Here is a 17,455-nt window from a genome sequence, read left to right on the forward strand (position 1 = left end):
CATAGGGGTGGCCGCTGAGATGTATCTTGATTTTTGTATGTGACTCTTATCCGTATATAATATCCGGAGGCAGTTTCGACCTTTAACCTCCCACTCCAGTGATAAAACGCATGAAATCGGTATTTAACGTATCTGGAATTTGGGTTTAACTACATTAATTGCACGTTAAATAATAAAACCTTCACTCTTCAATTTGGCCAGTTGGAAGTTTTTAGATGAAGTGCACCATACTTGTATAGGAAAACCTCTTAAATATTTGTATAACCTCTAAGACCTTATCATAATCTGAATTGATCCATTTTGAAAAAATTACAGGCCTCAGATGACGCGTACCGTATAATATAAACTAACAGTAAGTTTAAGAGATCACTTTTAGAAATTACAACAGTTAATTCCTTATTTCTATTGGCCAATCCTTCATTCTTTTTACAGTTAATTAATCATGTTATCCAAAATTGGCAGGTTTGGGTGAAATGCAAGGAAAATTTAACTACTATTACAACTGTACGGTTGTCATTTCTAAAAATGGTTTTAACGTTTTTGTAAATAAATCCGGCATAACCTGTTATATTTAATTTCTTGTGACCCTTGAGATTGCATACATCTCTCACCCCCAAAACCTCACGACAACATGCTGGCACTGGAAACATTGAGCTCGGAGCTGGTGGTCCTTGTCGTTGGTCTGAGTGTCCTCCATGTAGCAGCGTTGGTATGAACATCACAGCTTTGTATCATCATAGGCTTGACTCTTGTTTTACAGGTGTTCTGGGCCACACGGGCATTCAACGAAGGCAACAACAAGAAAGCCATCGACGCTAAGAAACGACACTAGGAACATGGAATTGGATCCCCCGTTAGGATCCTGTGCAGTAAAGCAATCCAGCAAAACCCATATTGGTCTTATTAGCAGCTCCGCTTCCTTTGACACCCCTTCAATTGTTGTCGTCGGAACTGCTACTGTAGGTAAAAAAGGCCTTCTGAAATCGCGACGAGCTAAGTGGACTCACATGCCAGCCTTCCTTGTGCTGCTCGTCTGCTGCTTCGTCGAATGTTTCGGGTACTATAGTGGCATCTCCGGTGCGCTGCTGCACCCTTCGCTTGGCACGGTCCCGCGCTTCCTTTGCTTGAGCCGCACGAACTCGCTCTTCTTGTGCCCACATCTCGATCGCTTCTGGTGTCTCCAAGCACTTGAGCGTTTTCGCTGCGCGGCGTGCCATTCGCCGCTCCATCGTCAACCGGTGTCTCTCGCTTCGTAAGGCGGCTTCGTCCGTCTAACCCACACCATTCGTTGCGAATTTATTCCATGAAGTCCACAGCACCTACATCCTCGTAGAGTAGTTAGTACCTGGAGCGTCCGCAACGACTGTTCCCAACGTTCCTTTTCCAATTGCAATTGTTCGATGGTCGCAACCAACGATGCATTGCTGGCTTCTCGACGTTTGCATTGCGCATTTTGGGTTGCTTCGAATGTGGCCACCGACCGTTGGTGTTGGAGTTTCTCGCGCACTTTTGACAGCGCAGACGCATATTCCAGCAACTACCGCAGCAACTCGAGTGGTCGAGTTGTATAGCGTAGATTAGCTTACCTTGGTCCGTTGGCTTGTCTCCAACTCATCCAAGGATGGCGTCGACGACGGTACGGGGCCAAACTTGGTCACTGGATTCAGGTTTGTAAACACTTGTAGCATTCCAGGGTGATCGTTGTTGTTGTTGCAACTGGACCGAGGGGTAGTTGCAGTTGTAAGCTCAGAACTACGTAATGACGTGGCAGGCTGCTCACAGGCACGCAATGCTGGCATCGATGGCTTGACATGTCGTTGGTATTTGCGCCCAACTCGCCGAGGCTCGCACCATGCTTCAGCGCAGTGGAGCGCTACCACAAGTTCACAATGCAAAAAGAATGAAAAAACAACTATAAACGAGGTTTTAGCTGGTACATTTGGGGGCGGACGGGGGGGGCGGACGGGGCTGCTTAGCAAACGCTTGGCTCCGAGCGGTTTCAATCTGCTGGAGCTGACTGTCGAGCTTGGCTTTTTCTTGTCTTTCTAGCTCTTGTTCCGCCTTGAGTTTGGCTTCTTGATCCGCCTACACTTGATGACACACTCCCACATCTTGTACGAACGTTACTTGAATTTTCTTGGCCCGTTCGCAAGTCAATCGCCATGCTTCCTGTAGAGCTAGTGCCGTGGATTGTTTTAACGCTATGTCTGCGGCGGTCGTGGATGGGGGCGTAGAATAGGACGTTTTTTTCTGCTTGGGGCGTGACATTCCTTTCCGTTTGGCTTTGACTCGATTCGTTGGTGTTGGGGGTGTCGGTCCTGTGTTGGTAGTAGAGGCCTTCGGACAACATAATGATGAGTCCTCAGTGAATACAGGACGTGGGGACGATGGGCTGGTAGAGGACGGTGGTGGTTTCGAAGTCTTTTTTGCAGAAAAGAATGATCCGCGCACAGCCCGAGGCGGTTTCACATGCGGCGCGTCTGGAACCAGGCTTTGGCTACGCTCCAGCGCTTGCTTCATCACGTCGCTCATGTTTTGTTCATGCTGGGCAAAGTATTGACCGATGCGGTGAACAATGTCCATGGAATCACGGCAATAGGACGGCAAGTTTGGTTACTCTGAAACCGTCAACGTATGCACAATAATATCGTACAGGGCATTATGTAATTCGAATATGCATGCAATATTAGGTTTGAGAGGCTCATTATTTTGTACTAATTGTACGTCAAATTATACACAGATCACCGCATCACTTAGTTCATGAACCTTACTCAGTTGTCAACTGAGAGCAACAGGTGCATTATTGGTTACGTAACCTCGTAGCCTCGTGACCTCGGACCCCCTTGTGTAGGTATTCCCGGGGTTAAGTGCATCACCAGTGGTTACTGTAGCTATCGCTAACCGCTGAAATGCACGCACTTAACCCCTCGTTGGAATGTGATGTTTTGGTTTCCACTGCATTTGACTATGACATTATAAGAACAAGTGATAAGATTCCGTAAGCAACAGTGCAAATATTTGTCACCAGTGTCACCACCACCTTGACAGTGTTAGATGAAAAACTGGTACGATTCGCCAGTAAAACCAAATTTAACACCTCAACACCTCGCCACTTTACTGGCAATGTTCGTCCCTCAAACTTACGATTGAGCTATAGTAAAATTTTGTGTATCTTTGCAGTGATGTATATACTAACGTTACTGTACATATACCGCGACACCAAATCAAAATGATGTTATTCACAGTCTACTACAGCTAGCGTTGCACTGTTAATTGGTGTAAAGCGTGAGCTTACGATATGTCTCTTTTTCCAACATATTATCCGACTGAATCGTACTCCGGAGTATTTTGTATGTTGCTGGCAAGCCACCCCCCCTCACACGTGAAAAAAGGCACGAACATGTGTAGGCCAAAGGTCGCTGATGAGTCAACGACAGAGAACACTTCAACGCATACTATAATAGTACCAAAAAAATCTGCTAAATCCAGGGCAAGGAGGGGAGGACTTTTAAAGACATAAGCAACGTCGCAACTTGCAAATACTGTACCAGGATAACAAGGTATTAAAACTAAGCAACTTGGCAAGTTGCAAATTGTACTTTATATGCATTGACTGTATGCCAGTAATTGCTGCGTCTACGAAACGCCAGTCGGAAGTTGTTATTACAGTAAGTTAATTAGGACATCACACGTCACTCATTGTGAAAACGCTGCGTCCATTCACGCTGCGATTGGCTACTGTACCGTATTCGTCAGCCCTTACAAGGAATGATAATATTTACAGTCGACGCCCCACTGAATTGCATTGTTCCAGTGACGATCTCATGTCGTCGATACCGGTAGCAACATCTTGGAGAAAAGCGCAGCGTCTTACAGTTAATTATACAGCTAACGTTTGTAGGCGAAAATGTGGAGCCCTGCTTACGGCACTTACAATCTGTAACTGCACTGTAAATGTGTGATTGTAGGTCGTGCGTGCTGTACGTGGCACGAACGTCTGGTACTTCAAAGTAATTAGTATCCATGGCAACAATAGTTAATTCGCTCATAAATCGCATTTAGTCCACCTTTTTATTCTCTCTCCAATATCGTAAGAACATTCACAAATAATTGATTATTCGCATCGAGATATAAAATTATATTAATTTTATTTATTGGATGCTGCACTATTTCGACCGTCAGCAAGTTCCAGGAACCCACCGATCATACAACCATGTGTCGTTGATGACAGTTCTCAAATCCAGTTGTCGTCGACGAGCTTGCTCGCCATGCTCATCTCGTCTTCCCGTGTCGATGTCAAGGACGACGTCATGTCCACGGCGTTGTACTCGTCCGCTGCGAGCTACGCTTCGAGCGAACTGTCTGTCGACGACGCAGCCAACGTGGTGTCGCTGCCGTCGTCGTTCGACCATCTCGTCGCGGCGTCGTCCGTTGAGCTGCCGCGGAAGCAAGGGGTGTTGCAAGTTCCGAAAGCATCTCGATGGACGATGACGCCTTGGAGGAAGCCCGTGGCTACGTTGGTCGACTGTTGGGTGACGTTCAACGGCCGGGACCTGTCGTGGTTCAAGTCGTCCGGCCACGGAGTGTACAAACCCACGCCCGTGTGCACGTTGGATCTGTCGAGTTCCATGTACATCCAGTTCCAAGACCTCGCCGCAGACACGTTTGCCATCGTCGAATCCATCCCCACCGACATCCTCCACAACCAGCCTTCTTCGAGCATGTCACGCAATCGATCTTCATCCACCAGTAGTCGCCTTGCCACGAAAACGCGCCACGTCTTCACCGCACGCGATGTCGCAGACAAGCTAGCGTGGCTACAAGTTCTCGTCGATGCCTTGCACATCCAAGACTGGTACTCTGGGTTCCGCATTGGGCGGTTGTTAGGCCAAGGCGGGTCCAGCTCTGTGCATTTACTCACAGACGTCTCCACAGGCTCGACGTTTGCGCTCAAGTCGATCGACACGAATGGACAACCGGGGCATGCCGAATTGGCCACGAACGAAGTGACGATCCTCCAACACGTGGCAACCTGTGCTGGCACGTCGCCGTATTTGAAGTCGCATGTGACCAAGCTGGTCAAGGTCGTCGGTGACCACAAGGGCCGCGTCGGGCTCGTGATGCCGTTCCATCGAGGCGGCACCCTCGCGGATCGGATTGGCGGGCTACTGTCGCGGCCCCATTGCATAAGGCGGGAAGCCCAAACCAAACGGTTGGCGCGTACGTTGCTGTCGACGTTGCTGGCGTTGCACACGAACGCCGGCGTGTTGCACTTGGACATCAAACCGTCTAACATTTTGTTTCGCAATATGGCTAATAACGACGACGACAACGTTGCCACGATCGTGCTAGCCGACTTTGGGTTTGCCCACCAACTAGTCGATGTCGTGAACTACTCGCCCGACGCCACAGCAGCAACGACGACTACTATTACTAGTACTACCCCCACGCGCGGCACCATTGGGTACATGGCGCCCGAACTGGTCGAGTTTCAATTCGGTCATGGGCGAGCCACCACCGACGATCATGACGATCATAGGCCCCCCCCTTTAACCCCCGCCGCTGACGTGTTTAGTGCAGGCGTCGTGCTGTTCCAGTACCTCATAGGATGCATGCCATTCCCTGGATCGCATCCGGATAAGGTGGTTGAGCGCATGCTCCGAGGACACATGGTCCGTCCACAAGCGCAGTGGGAGCTCGTGTCCCCCGAAGGCCAGCAGTTTGTCTTGTCCATGCTGGAGCGAACGCCGTCGCAGCGCCCCACAGTCGCCGACTTGCTCGCGCTTCCGTGGCTTGAGACATCGTGACATGGTGGTGTACACGTTTTTGATCATCGTATAACTTATCGAGCAGTGGTTTCGAGACATTATTAGTTATTGTCACACGGGATATTGTCCAATATATAAAGTAACAAATATATGCTCAATGAATGACCTAGCCAATCAAACGACACTATTCAGAATTTCAAACCAATCATCGATCATTGTATTTAGCCAGCAGGTTGGAAAAAGTACTAGATCTTTAAATATTTATACCACACATTGAGTAAGCTCACAATCTGACACAAATTGATGCTGACGACAGCAAAAAGGCACAAATAAATTGACTGGTCATAATAACACTATAGTGGCATGTGTTTGCAGTAGTATTGCACTTGCTTTGTGAACCTTTGTGAACCCAATTGAAATCAAACGTGAGGTGTAACATGTTATAATAAATCCAACAATAGGTGTAACATGTTATTATAAATCCATTAACCCGACTTGCTTTTTGTGGCCACAAGTGAAATCCGGCAAACAGTAACGTTATCTGTAACATGTTACTTCGAAGTATAATAAATCCATCACCCCGTCGCTTTACTGTTAAAACTAACTTTCACTGGAGGAACGCTAGAATAGAATACGCCGTCGTTGCATGAATACCTACACGCAAACACAATACAAAAGCGTTCGGTCTTTATGTAAACTTTCTCCTAGAGCTGCGTTGTTATTCTCACGAACATACATATCCAGTACAACTACATAGTATTAGAATACTACTAACTTATATAAGTACTTCGAGGAGGACCCAAGATCATTTCTACATCGTGCAGGGAGCAGTCCAACTCCTCCAGGCGACACACCAAAGTATCAGAACCACCACCGAAGTAGTAAACCCAAACCCCCGAAACCCCAGAGCACAAGTACAGTTGTTCCATCCATCGCTTCTGGTTTTAAACACAACACTCGATATTGTGCTTTCGAGTGAAATTTTGTGCTGTGGCGTGGTTTCTCGTTGGAATTTAAATTGATTTGATTGGCTACTTCAGAAGAGCTCAACATTATTAACCAATCAAAACCTTCTCAATGAAATTCAACCAATCAGATCGATTGTGGATCGGTTTGGTTGGCGCGAATTGATTGCACCCCATCCCCAAATTAATTTGTATCAAATCGACAATATATTAATCGCTTTTCTTGGTTGATTTAGCGGCGGTGCCTGTAAACAGGACGAGGGCGACCACAATCATAACGTGTGGCGCGTAGTACACCGTGGCCCACCAGTTGAAGCACCTGGTCATATCCAACCACACGAACGACGGCGCGCAGTAGTTGATCATCACCCACGACAACGCCACCCCTACACCAGTATTCATCAAAAGACTACCAACCCACCCCACCGCCGCCGTAGACACAATACTATATGACAACGATGCTATGTTTCGACGTTTCTTCTCGACATATATGACCAATATAGAAATAAATAAATATTGATATACTGTATAGATATATATATACTGTATATATATATCCATCATATATATATGCATACATTGGTCATATATATATATATTGGTCATATATAAAGATTTGGTCATGTATATAGATTTAGGATAATATATATATATATATGTATATATATATGTACGCGGTGTGTACCTCCCAAATCGTATACGATGGCCAACCGGGAGCCCTTGGATGGGTCCAAAAAGTCGCCGAAAAATGCCCACGGATGGGCTTGGCGGTCTTCAGTATAGTGAAAATACGGACGAACATGACGGCGAATGTCTAAGTAACATATTTTTTATCCACGTATGCTCAGTATATATTTACATACCAGAACGAAATCTACTATCATATCATGGTTGGGCATATCGAATTGTAGAGAAATCAAACCCAAACTCGAAAATGTCGTCGCGTTGTCGTTGAGCAGTTAATCAATCTCACAATATTAGAGAATCCCATACCAACAGAATCAAGGATGTGGATATTTTAAAAAATAGACCAATAATAATTTAAAAATAAAAAAGTATAGAGACTCCACCCTTTGGATCATTTTAGTCGTCACGTACGCCTTCCAACTTCCACGCCCAGTCCTGCGACGATAAAGAACGCATAATACCCAGGCAAGAGTCCATGCCATAGCGCACTCGCCACGAACACGCTCAGAATGGACACGAACGTAGGTTTTCCCTGTTTGTGGCCTACCCGTTGGTAGATATCTAGCCGAACCATCGGTAAATATATTGATGATATATAATATAAAATAAAAAAATATTTTCAAATAGCAACATATTGGTACAAGTGTGGAGCCACGTGGCGACTTTTATGTTCCAGTTGTTGACGGCAACCCGCAAATTCACGGGAAATTCCACTAGAAGCAGGTTGTTGTTGCGAAGCCCGTCCCTGCTCGATGCAAATAAAAGGCAGAGAAGTGACTGGTATATCAGTTTAGTGCCCGTCGTACCACTCGTGTGTGTTGGGATCGTAGCCGTAGCCAGCGAGCACGCCGCCCACTTCGCCAAATTGCCACACCATGTACTATACACCAAAGTTATATAAAAAATATTTTTTGAATATACCACAAAATTCCCAATTCTGCGCGATTCGAAAAACCGTTCACAATACTCGCCGCGAAATTTTTCATTGGCTTTCCCGAGTCTGCAGAAAGCACGAAATCAAAAGAAAAATAATGTAGCCAATCAGCGACATGCATTTTCAGGTTGACCAATATCGGGGCGATTCGTGATTGAACCGGGTCCGAAAATTCGTACCAAATCAATAATGTGAATAATTGTAAAAATATAAGTATAAAACGTACGAATCGAAATTTATAAAACATCGTCGCTGCCAACTGCAATACAAAACGAGCGGGAAACGCATATGATGCGTAATAAGGTGGTGCGTCCATCGTCATGATGGGGAAAAGGACTTCGGAAGCGGCGTGCCCCGCGATACACACGATTAAAGTGCCGAGTTTGGGCAGAATGACTGCGACTGGCGCGACCTGGGCATCGTCGGTCCATGCCAAGTAGTCGTTCAACTCAAAGATAGGGCCGACTAAAAACGTAGGAAAGAAGTAGACGTAGCCTACATACACATTAGGTTTAATATTACGTATACTCGTAGTGCATAAATTGGATATGGAAAGGACGAGATTGCAAGTGAGAGAATGAATCAAGGTCACAGTAGGACGAAATTCAAGCCACGTAGAGAGAAGAGCACTTGTATGCTACATACTATTGTGCTTTTTTTTTGCCAATTTCAAGGGAGTGTTGAAATCGCCAACAAAACGACGAACGCCGTGTGATTGGATAAAGAGAATGAAGGCTGCATTATGATTGGCTAAAAGTATGCATTTTCAAATGCAATCAGAAAGGTCGGGCGATTGTTTGGTGGTTTATTCAACCAACCGTGGGAGGAATTTTTTAGTAGAACTATATGTAACCAAAGGATTGTTCAATGCTTTCAAACGAGAATTGTACACACGAGAACGTGAAATGATATCATATGGAAAATGCAAGACGGAACCAAATGTCTGAAACCCCATGAATGAATGCAAAAGTACCCAAGACGGATAACAGCGACGGCTTGGCTGTGACCTGGTTGCGCAGAATACTTGGCGTTTTCTGGTTTAAAGGCAACACGGCATCGCTGTAGCTTATGGCTGTACCGGCCAACTTGAGCGTCAGCACCATCTGCGCTCCGTCCCAAATGATATCGGCTCCAAGCAATTCGCGGTAGGCGTGGCTATACATCCATATGTCAGAGAGCGAAAGCAATGAGATAGGACGTACCAGGCTATCAAATGCATGAATAGAATAGCGGAGGCCACTGGTCCGACCAACTCGCTAGATCAGTATGAGTCGACTAAGAAGGACAGACAAGGAGGACGCACCGCGGAGCAAACGACATGAGACCATACGTGAGCAATGTTGGAACAAGACTGTGCACGAGATTGAAATCAAACACGAACCAGCCAATGCTCACGCCCAGCAGTGTGTTCAACGCATGCCGGGAGGTCGGCGCCACGACGACGTGCGACAGCGGTGCGAGTACACACCCAAGAACAAGCCCCACGACGAGACGAACTGCATTGTGAGGCATGCCAACGTCGTCTGCGAAGCTATCGACGGCACCTCGACCTGGCACGTACACTGGCAGCATGATGATGTGCCGTGATTCGATATCTCAGAGTTGGCGAATCATGAGTGTGATTTCATCCGGATACTTTATCTTTCCGGGGATGTGTCGGTTCGACAATAATGTATCAGTAATAACTTATATTGTACGTGTACCATACAGTAACTAGCAAGCCATGGCTGTTCTGGAATGTTTGCTAGCATGTTCTAGATGCTTGAATACCTTGGTTCTCGAAGCAACCGGGGGTGGTGTTGGTGGTGGTCGCATGTCATTTCGATCCGGGTTCGTTAAAGTTGGGAGAGTTAATATAAAACGTGCACACCACCATCATTCCGGTAATTTAACGTGCTGCTCCGGAAAGTATGTTACAACACGTTTATCGTGTTTAACCTAACTCCATGTGATTGGCTACAGCAATATTTATTGCCATCACACTTGCAGCACAGTTTGCAATGAGCGCCGCCAACAACACCAATCCTTCCCAGGAGGCGCCTTCCCCTCTCTTGGCCTTACCCGCTTCTTCATCGTCCTCCACGGCCGAAACGAGCGCAGTTCCAAACGTGACTGTCGGAGGTACTTCTGTGGCTCTGGAACACCTGGGCCCGATTGTCGTCCAGCCGGATGGGTCACTGATGCGCATCACGGACTGGGCTACCAAGACTGATCACGAAAAAGAAACGATCTCGAGAGTGATCGCCAAGCGAAACAAGACGCGGATGGAGGCTTTGCAAGCCAGTCAAAACGCGGACCTTGACTAGAGATTAGGTTTTCACCAACCAGCATACGATAAGGTGGCTTAACCCCACCCTCGTAACTAGTTACCGGTAATAAAGGTATGCATGCATTGGTATGCATTAATGTGTATCAAAATGAATAATGCATACAAGGCAGGTACGTATTTGCTGCCAATGCACGAAAGTACCATTGACCTAGAGTCTTTGTACCCTTTTTCGAGCTTCAATCTCCGCCGTGCATCATAGTTGCTGAAATATGGCGGCAGGAGTTCCTGCCTCCTAGAATTCTGCTCTGTGAGAGCGCCATGTACCCGCCAAAATTTGGATGTTACCTGACACCTCTCATTCGTCAAAGTTGCATGGGAGATGGCCCGTGGACATGCCAACCGTCCCAATCAGTACACTCGTAGACGACCATCCAATGAAAATCGATCCAAATGCCTGAGATTCAAAGTTTGACCAAAGCGTTTTGATTAAAACAGCCATTTTGAAACGAGCAATGCTGGCGGTGTGAGACGTATGTAGTAGTCGAATGACTTCTTGACTGTCAATGGCTTACACGTCCAATCTGTCCGCGTTGATTGAATCCATCGACATACAGACGTAGTCCCATTCGCACCGCTGGCACTCGCACACCTCTCTACCGTTCATGTTGTGTATCTTAGCTGCAATAATCTGCATTGGGGGTACATCGTGTCCGACATAATGAAATACAAGTAGTACCTGTCAATCCAGACCATCGATACACAGGAGTTCTATCCGACTGTGCCGTGCACCCCATAAGTACGTCTTGCCCTAGTGTGGTACCTAGTATATTGGACCAACCAAATGTGGAGGACCACTGTGCCCACTCTTTTGGACCCACTCGTACGCCCATCCATTGACAATTGTGTACGATCTGGTATTTTCTTCACACAGCAAGTCATGTCCCGCTCCATGGGAATCTCAGAATCGAAGACATCAGGGGCCACTCTGGCTGCTACAAAAAATGTCAGAAAACCCCTCTTTATGCAATTTTTCAGAAATATTTTTACAATTTCTCAAACCACAGCTTTTGTGTGTGTGATTGGCTACCAAATCTGATATATATCAATGGACACAATGCGTCGATTCTTTATAGTGTTTTCTGACTGCAACTGTCCAATTTTTACCCCATTTGAAATGGGAATGCTCTGTCAGAATAATATTTGACATAAAATTTTCTGTGGCATCTCGGCCTAAAATATGTACTTCAAGTATTAAAAAACCTAGTATTCATAGTATAAAAATAGGTTCTCCCTCACTATATCCATTATACTGCATGATAATACTAATCTCCCCAAACGAAACAGAGCAAATTATGCAATTCACACAGTAAATTAACTCTTACAGGTATTCGCAAGCTTCAAGTGTTTGAAATTTGAAAAGTCTTCATGGTTGGATAATATAAAGTTTCAGAAATTATCAAGTTTACCCCGTTTCGTTTAAGGAGGGAGTTCTGTAGTACGAAATAATAAAAGAAAAATCAATAAAAATCGGTTTTCGCGTTGTTTATACTACTACAGTACTACTAGTATTCGCGTTAACATTAATAGTAATAGGATGACAAGCGTTGGAGTGGTTATGTTGATGGCCGGCGTCGTCTCGCTGCTGTGACTCAACCGCCAAAGGCCGCGCGTCAAGTTCATGCAAATAGTAAACAGTGCCGGTAAGACACAACCACTTGTGACTGAAAGTTAGATTAGTTCACGGTGGAATCAACCGACATACATATGTCGTGCTTTGACTGCGTTGCGGTATGCTATAGAAATCCTAGATGTACGCTATGGTGGACACATGGTACTGAGTATGGTGAACACGCCCTCTCCATAACCATGACGTTCCGAGCACTACACCGCCCAAGCTTCCCATGTCGCACTCGGTCGAATTCATACGAGACCATGGGTGCCAATTGTACCAATATAGCATGCCTAATATGACAATAACGTTGCTGGTTCATGTGTCTAGCTAACGTTACCGTAGACCTTGCTCAGGACTTCCTCAAAACGAATGACCTGTAACGTTACTGTAACCACCGACACGTTATACGTGTTCTAGTATGTATTAATAGTACATGTGTTTCCTATTTGAATTACTCCTATGTACTACTTAGTACTTGAGTATTAAAATAGTACATGTGTTTCCTATTGAATTACTAATATTAATAGTACATGGGTTTCCTATTGAACTCCTGGAGTATCAGTTTTCAGAAGTCCAAACCCATTCCTCTCAGTTTCCATTTCCTGGCAGCGACTCCAAAATATGTCTCTTAAATTGGAGCTCTACGTTAGTGCATAAGCTTATACATGTATACTACGAGTAGTACAGGACTCGGACACAAGCAAACTACGAACTTGGCGACTCGAGAAGCTGGTTGACTCAACTGTCAGAAGATATGGGCGTGTCCTTTCCTAGCTTTCCGGGGCAAGTGTACCTGACGCTAAATATAGTGCCTGTTCTAGTCCCCAATACAATACTAGTAACTTACAAAGTCAGCCTTGTCTACGCAAACCTGAGCAGAACCAGCCAATTTGAAAATTGTGAACAATCTTGAGTCTTGGATTCATATCGCTCACGCAATACATGTAGGTCGTACTCCGGAGGACAACCAGTTCACAACATACGCATCACAAGCTCAGGGAAAACTCTTGTGTTGGATCACCAAACACGTTAACCTTATGGGTGGCATAAACAATCCACGTCGCATATTGTTCACATCATTTTCACACCCATATCCAATTCACGTACTACTTCAAGTATTAATAGTACAAGGTTGACAACCACCTCACAAGTCGACTATTTTGACCCCTCCACCACTACCCGTAGCCGTATATTGATCAGTAGATCAATAAAGCCTATTTCGAAGTACTAACTATCCCTCGCAGATCTTACGTCTGAAGCTTCTCTTCTCCTTACCCGTGATGCTAGACGATACATATCCGCATTGGTGATTAGTCTGTTTCTATTTACATGTTAACGTTAGTTTAAAGTAGGCGATAAATAATTTGACGAGTAAATGACAAGCAAATAATTAACGGCTGTAATTTTTCAAGAACTATTTTGACACCGTAGTACCACTTGCCACCTGGTTTACATACGCCGCGCGAGCCGGGCAGCCACCACCTGATGCGATTGTTTGTTGTGCCCCACTTCCACTTTGATCAGTTTGCATGAAGTTGCCTCTGCCACCCAATTTCTTCAAGTGCCCGCCGTTGTCGACTGACGAAGTCGAGCGGCTCAAGCAGCAAGCGTATGCTACCGCCATGGACGTTGTACGTGTAGCTAGCTAACACCACAACCCGGCTAACATCACGGAAACCCGTTTGGTTCCCCATAGGTTCAAAAGTCGTTGGTACAATCCGCATCACCGAGCAACCGGTCCGGTGTGAGCTGGACGTTGGCATCCAACGACCATGGCCTCCAAATCTACCGCGGCACCGTCAACGCCGGCGGCGCTGGAGCATCCGACCAACTCAAGTTGTCGGTGGGGGTGGCAGAAGTTGCTGGCACCATCGACGAAGTGGTCGCATTGTTCCGCAACGACACGACGGAACTCACCAAGGAGTACGTGCACCGGTTCGGCCGCGGACTGCTGGACTCGGCCAACCTGTACACGCTGGTGGAACCCACTCGTTCCCACCCCAACGAAAGTGTATCCATCAACTGGATGGCGCTCAAGAGTCCGCTGAAGCAGGTCATCCTCGAGCGCGACTGCTGCTACTTGGAAGGTCACTACGAGTTTGAAGTCCACGGCAAGCGCGGGTGGGTGCGCAGCCTCAAGTCGGTCAACTTGATGTGTTGTCCGGATATGCAACACGCGTTGGGCCTTGTCCGGATGGTGCAGGTGGGCACTGGTCATGTCTTCGTCGAGTCGGATCGACCGGGGTACATGCGCATCGCGTACGTGGTGCACGCCGACTTTCGCGGCGCCGCGCCAGACTGGGCCATCGACGTTGCCATCAAGCGCCGGTGCAAGAGCCTCCTGGACATCGACACGTTCCTGCGGGAGAACCGCCTCGCCCAAGGCCACTTTCTTACGTCGTCCCAAGTTGTGTCGAAACACCTGCGGCGGCGGTGCTTCCTCTGCCAGAAGAAGCTCCATGGCGGCCTTGGGTTTACCAAAAAATTAAACTGCGTCAAATGCGGCGAAGTCTTTTGCAACTCATGCAGCCATCCGTGGACCGTGCGCGTCTGCGGCATCCCCACGCGCATCGACGCATGTGCCAAGTGCGCGTTGGCGGCCCCCACGCCCACAAAGGCACTCCTCTTCAATCAGTTTGATAGCTCCGACACGCACTCGTTGTCGTTCAAGTCGTCCTACTCTAGCCAACGTAGCCACCACCAACAATCACACTCGTGCGTGCACATTGTAACCTCGACCCGATCCAAGGACAAGGAAGGCCGATTCTGTCGAAGCGACAGCAGCAGAAGTAGCAGTAGCATCCACAGTAGCCACAGCGTCGAGGCGCTGTACTACCCGCGGTTTGAAGAGGTGACGACCCCGCCAACGTTCTCGCAACACAAGCAAGTGTCGAAGGATACCTGGACCAACGAAATGTGGATCCAAGATCTGATTGCCAACACATCGTCGCTGTTGCAAGTGACAAGTCCGACGAAATCAAAGCAAGGCCATGCCAAGTACATTGAGATGAAGCCAACGCCGTTGGACCCGATCAGTCGACCACAGGACACACGACGACAGGCAGGAGCTGCCCCCGAAGACGAAGTCGAGCCCGGAAGTATCCACGTGACTTATATCAATATGCACAGTCTTAGCAGCACGCGCTATAGCAGCCGCGGAGGCAGCAGCAGTACCACCAACGCCCTCCAAAGATCGCTTTCGAACACGTCGCCATCAGTATTAAAATGAAAACATCAAGATAATACATGCCAAAGCCATTACACTACTGTAATGTGTAATATACTTATCATTGTTCAAGGGATTCTGAGTCGAGGTCATTCTCGGAATATGCTGTGTCAACGTCTTGATGTCAATCCGACTGTGTTTTCAACCAATAGAAAGCCGTATATGTTCAATGTGAACGATAACGTTATGTTTCAATATTTTGAATCCAACCCTATTTCTTGCATCTTTTCCCGTAAATGTAGTGATTCTGATCCCAAATCCTTCGATGAAAATCGTGATTATGTCAATATTTGTACAAGATGTCCATCGGGGGAATTCGGCGGATGAGGTGACTTAGCGAGGGGTGACTTTTGGCGATCGAGTACTGTAGTAGATTTGCGCCAAAATCTTGTCGTAGTCGGAGCTGGCATCACAACTTTAGGCATAGCCATGGTGGTACAAGGGGCTACCGTCGACGTCGAAGGCGACTTATTCGTGGTGCTAGGTGCATCCGTGGCAGACTCTCTACCCAGCACCGTAGCTCCCGGTACCACCACGAGTTCGCCTGCTTCGACGCCAGCTGTTCCTTCAACCACTACGGCTGTACCCACCACCACCACTGCGGCTCCCAGCAGCACTACAGTGGCTCCCCTTACCACCACCAATACAACTGCAACCACACCAGCAGCTCCTGCGACTACACACTCAGGATGACCACGTTTCAGCCGACAATCCCTGAAAAACGTTCAATAAATCTGGATACCGTTCAAGACTGAAAACCGTTCAAACTTATAAAATCTACATCAGATTTCACTGACATTTTCATAGGTACTGAAGAGGGGGGTATACGGTAGTTAAATGATGAGGCATATATTTTGTACTCTGACCACCTCACCTCTTACTAGGGGTTGTACGTAAACTGAGTAAGCATTATATTTCGAAGTATGTGCACGCGGGGGTACTAGGACGAAGTCCCGGGGTTACAGGGATAGGGGGAGAAATTTTCTTTGAACGGTTTTCAGTCTTGGCTGAACGGTATCCAGATTTCTTGAACGTTTTCCCATAGATTCCCGTTTCAGCCTGACAACAGATGTCGGTTTGATCCAGGTAGCAAAAGTTCGGTCCATAGCAGTCGCACATTTCACAAATTCATAGAATAACGACATGAGCTGGCCAAATCCTAACCACATGTTACCTTAAGAAAAGTGGTGTTGGCTACACTTTCTACTTTTTGCATCGTTTGCTCCACTTTATGAACCACTAGCAGGATGAGAGAAACAGGTAATTGGGATCCATTTAGCGACGTATGCATGTTGAAATTTACCCACTACTTAGTAACCAGGGACAGATGAAGAACTCGTCGTGCGCAAAAATTTCGTCGTCGATGGACGAGGCTTCACAGTCGTTGTCCCAGGCGAATTGGTGGTGGTGCTTGGTGCATCTGTGGTAGTCGCAGGAACAGCCGTCGAAGTAGCAGGCGCATTGGTGGTGGTACCGGGAACGGACGTGGTGCTGCTAGGAGCCGCAGTGGTAGTGCTGGGTACAGCCGAAGTAGTCGCAGGAGCAGCCGGCGTGGTAGCAGGCGAACTGGTGGTGCTACCGGGAGCCACCGTGGTAGTGGTGGGTCCCGATGTGGTCGTCACTGGAGCCTCCGTCGTGGTAGCAGGCGAATTGGTGGTGGTGCTTGGTGCATCTGTGGTAGTCGCAGGAACAGCCGTCGAAGTAGCAGGCGCATTGGTGGTGGTACCGGGAACGGACGTGGTGCTGCTAGGAGCCGCAGTGGTAGTGCTGGGTACAGCCGAAGTAGTCGCAGGAGCAGCCGGCGTGGTAGCAGGCGAACTGGTGGTGCTACCGGGAGCCACCGTGGTAGTGGTGGGTCCCGATGTGGTCGTCACTGGAGCCTCCGTCGTGGTGATGCTAGGAGCCTTGGAGGTGCATGGGGCCTTGGTGGTCGT

The 17,455-nt window shown here is 47.3% G+C and overlaps 6 protein-coding genes across 19 annotated transcripts; 4 read left to right on the plus strand and 2 right to left on the minus strand.

Annotated features, from left to right (window-relative positions):
• The first annotated feature begins 600 nt into the window (after positions 1-600).
• Positions 601-918, plus strand: H257_15803 (hypothetical protein). Its single transcript, XM_009844017.1, has 2 exons — positions 601-709; positions 761-918. The coding sequence occupies exons 1-2, from the start codon at positions 632-634 to the stop codon at positions 830-832; spliced, it is 150 nt and encodes a 49-aa protein (XP_009842319.1). The 5' UTR covers positions 601-631; the 3' UTR covers positions 833-918.
• Positions 881-2,629, minus strand: H257_15804 (hypothetical protein). The gene is made up of 5 exons (XM_009844018.1): positions 2,128-2,629; positions 1,938-2,085; positions 1,587-1,873; positions 1,346-1,537; positions 881-1,271 (listed from the first exon to the last, which is right to left on the minus strand). The coding sequence occupies exons 1-5, from the start codon at positions 2,581-2,583 to the stop codon at positions 933-935; spliced, it is 1,422 nt and encodes a 473-aa protein (XP_009842320.1). The 5' UTR covers positions 2,584-2,629; the 3' UTR covers positions 881-932.
• Positions 2,630-4,248: 1,619 nt separating this feature from the next.
• H257_15805 (serine/threonine protein kinase) lies at positions 4,249-5,942 on the plus strand. The gene has a single exon (XM_009844019.1). It carries the CDS (start codon positions 4,269-4,271, stop codon positions 5,805-5,807), a length of 1,539 nt encoding a protein of 512 aa, XP_009842321.1. The 5' UTR covers positions 4,249-4,268; the 3' UTR covers positions 5,808-5,942.
• A 975-nt stretch (positions 5,943-6,917) lies between these two features.
• Positions 6,918-10,002, minus strand: H257_15806 (hypothetical protein). Of its 14 annotated transcripts, XM_009844023.1 has the most exons (9): positions 9,658-10,002; positions 9,557-9,610; positions 9,328-9,509; positions 8,581-8,849; positions 8,227-8,300; positions 8,062-8,165; positions 7,832-7,981; positions 7,419-7,547; positions 6,921-7,119 (listed from the first exon to the last, which is right to left on the minus strand). In XM_009844023.1, exons 1-9 carry the CDS (start codon positions 9,924-9,926, stop codon positions 6,944-6,946), a joined length of 1,407 nt encoding a protein of 468 aa, XP_009842325.1. In that variant the 5' UTR covers positions 9,927-10,002; the 3' UTR covers positions 6,921-6,943. The 14 variants fall into 14 exon arrangements, with proteins under 14 accessions (XP_009842327.1, XP_009842325.1, XP_009842324.1 ...); XM_009844022.1 differs by having other exon boundaries at positions 7,832-8,165; XM_009844024.1 differs by having other exon boundaries at positions 9,557-10,002.
• Positions 10,003-10,332: 330 nt separating this feature from the next.
• H257_15807 (hypothetical protein) lies at positions 10,333-10,910 on the plus strand. The gene has a single exon (XM_009844034.1). It carries the CDS (start codon positions 10,355-10,357, stop codon positions 10,658-10,660), a length of 306 nt encoding a protein of 101 aa, XP_009842336.1. The 5' UTR covers positions 10,333-10,354; the 3' UTR covers positions 10,661-10,910.
• A 2,784-nt stretch (positions 10,911-13,694) lies between these two features.
• H257_15808 (hypothetical protein) lies at positions 13,695-15,595 on the plus strand. The gene is made up of 2 exons (XM_009844035.1): positions 13,695-13,926; positions 13,992-15,595. Exons 1-2 carry the CDS (start codon positions 13,825-13,827, stop codon positions 15,522-15,524), a joined length of 1,635 nt encoding a protein of 544 aa, XP_009842337.1. The 5' UTR covers positions 13,695-13,824; the 3' UTR covers positions 15,525-15,595.
• Positions 15,596-17,455: the final 1,860 nt, after the last annotated feature.

The sequence above is a fragment of the Aphanomyces astaci genome, assembly GCF_000520075.1.
Source record: "Aphanomyces astaci strain APO3 unplaced genomic scaffold supercont1.75, whole genome shotgun sequence".
In the NCBI taxonomy this organism is placed as follows: domain Eukaryota; phylum Oomycota; class Saprolegniomycetes; order Saprolegniales; family Verrucalvaceae; genus Aphanomyces; species Aphanomyces astaci.

What these genes read in the sequence shown, in the direction of transcription:
- H257_15803 (XM_009844017.1), top strand. Translation starts at nt 632, where the DNA reads ATGCTGGCACTGGAAACATTGAGCTCGGAGCTGGTGGTCCTTGTCGTT. An exon ending in TCCTCCATGTAGCAGCGTTG is followed by an intron (nt 710 to 760) that starts GTATGAACATCA and finishes CTTGTTTTACAG; the next exon opens with GTGTTCTGGGCCACACGGGC.
- H257_15804 (XM_009844018.1), bottom strand. Translation starts at nt 2,583, where the DNA reads ATGGACATTGTTCACCGCATCGGTCAATACTTTGCCCAGCATGAACAA. An exon ending in AACGGGCCAAGAAAATTCAA is followed by an intron (nt 2,086 to 2,127) that starts GTAACGTTCGTA and finishes CATCAAGTGTAG; the next exon opens with GCGGATCAAGAAGCCAAACT. An exon ending in AGTCGTTGCGGACGCTCCAG is followed by an intron (nt 1,272 to 1,345) that starts GTACTAACTACT and finishes GGTGTGGGTTAG; the next exon opens with ACGGACGAAGCCGCCTTACG.
- H257_15805 (XM_009844019.1), top strand. Translation starts at nt 4,269, where the DNA reads ATGCTCATCTCGTCTTCCCGTGTCGATGTCAAGGACGACGTCATGTCC.
- H257_15806 (XM_009844023.1), bottom strand. Translation starts at nt 9,926, where the DNA reads ATGCTGCCAGTGTACGTGCCAGGTCGAGGTGCCGTCGATAGCTTCGCA. An exon ending in TTCATGCATTTGATAGCCTG is followed by an intron (nt 9,510 to 9,556) that starts GTACGTCCTATC and finishes ATGGATGTATAG; the next exon opens with CCACGCCTACCGCGAATTGC. An exon ending in GATCCCAACACACACGAGTG is followed by an intron (nt 8,166 to 8,226) that starts GTACGACGGGCA and finishes TGCATCGAGCAG; the next exon opens with GGACGGGCTTCGCAACAACA.
- H257_15807 (XM_009844034.1), top strand. Translation starts at nt 10,355, where the DNA reads ATGAGCGCCGCCAACAACACCAATCCTTCCCAGGAGGCGCCTTCCCCT.
- H257_15808 (XM_009844035.1), top strand. Translation starts at nt 13,825, where the DNA reads ATGAAGTTGCCTCTGCCACCCAATTTCTTCAAGTGCCCGCCGTTGTCG. An exon ending in ATGCTACCGCCATGGACGTT is followed by an intron (nt 13,927 to 13,991) that starts GTACGTGTAGCT and finishes GGTTCCCCATAG; the next exon opens with GTTCAAAAGTCGTTGGTACA.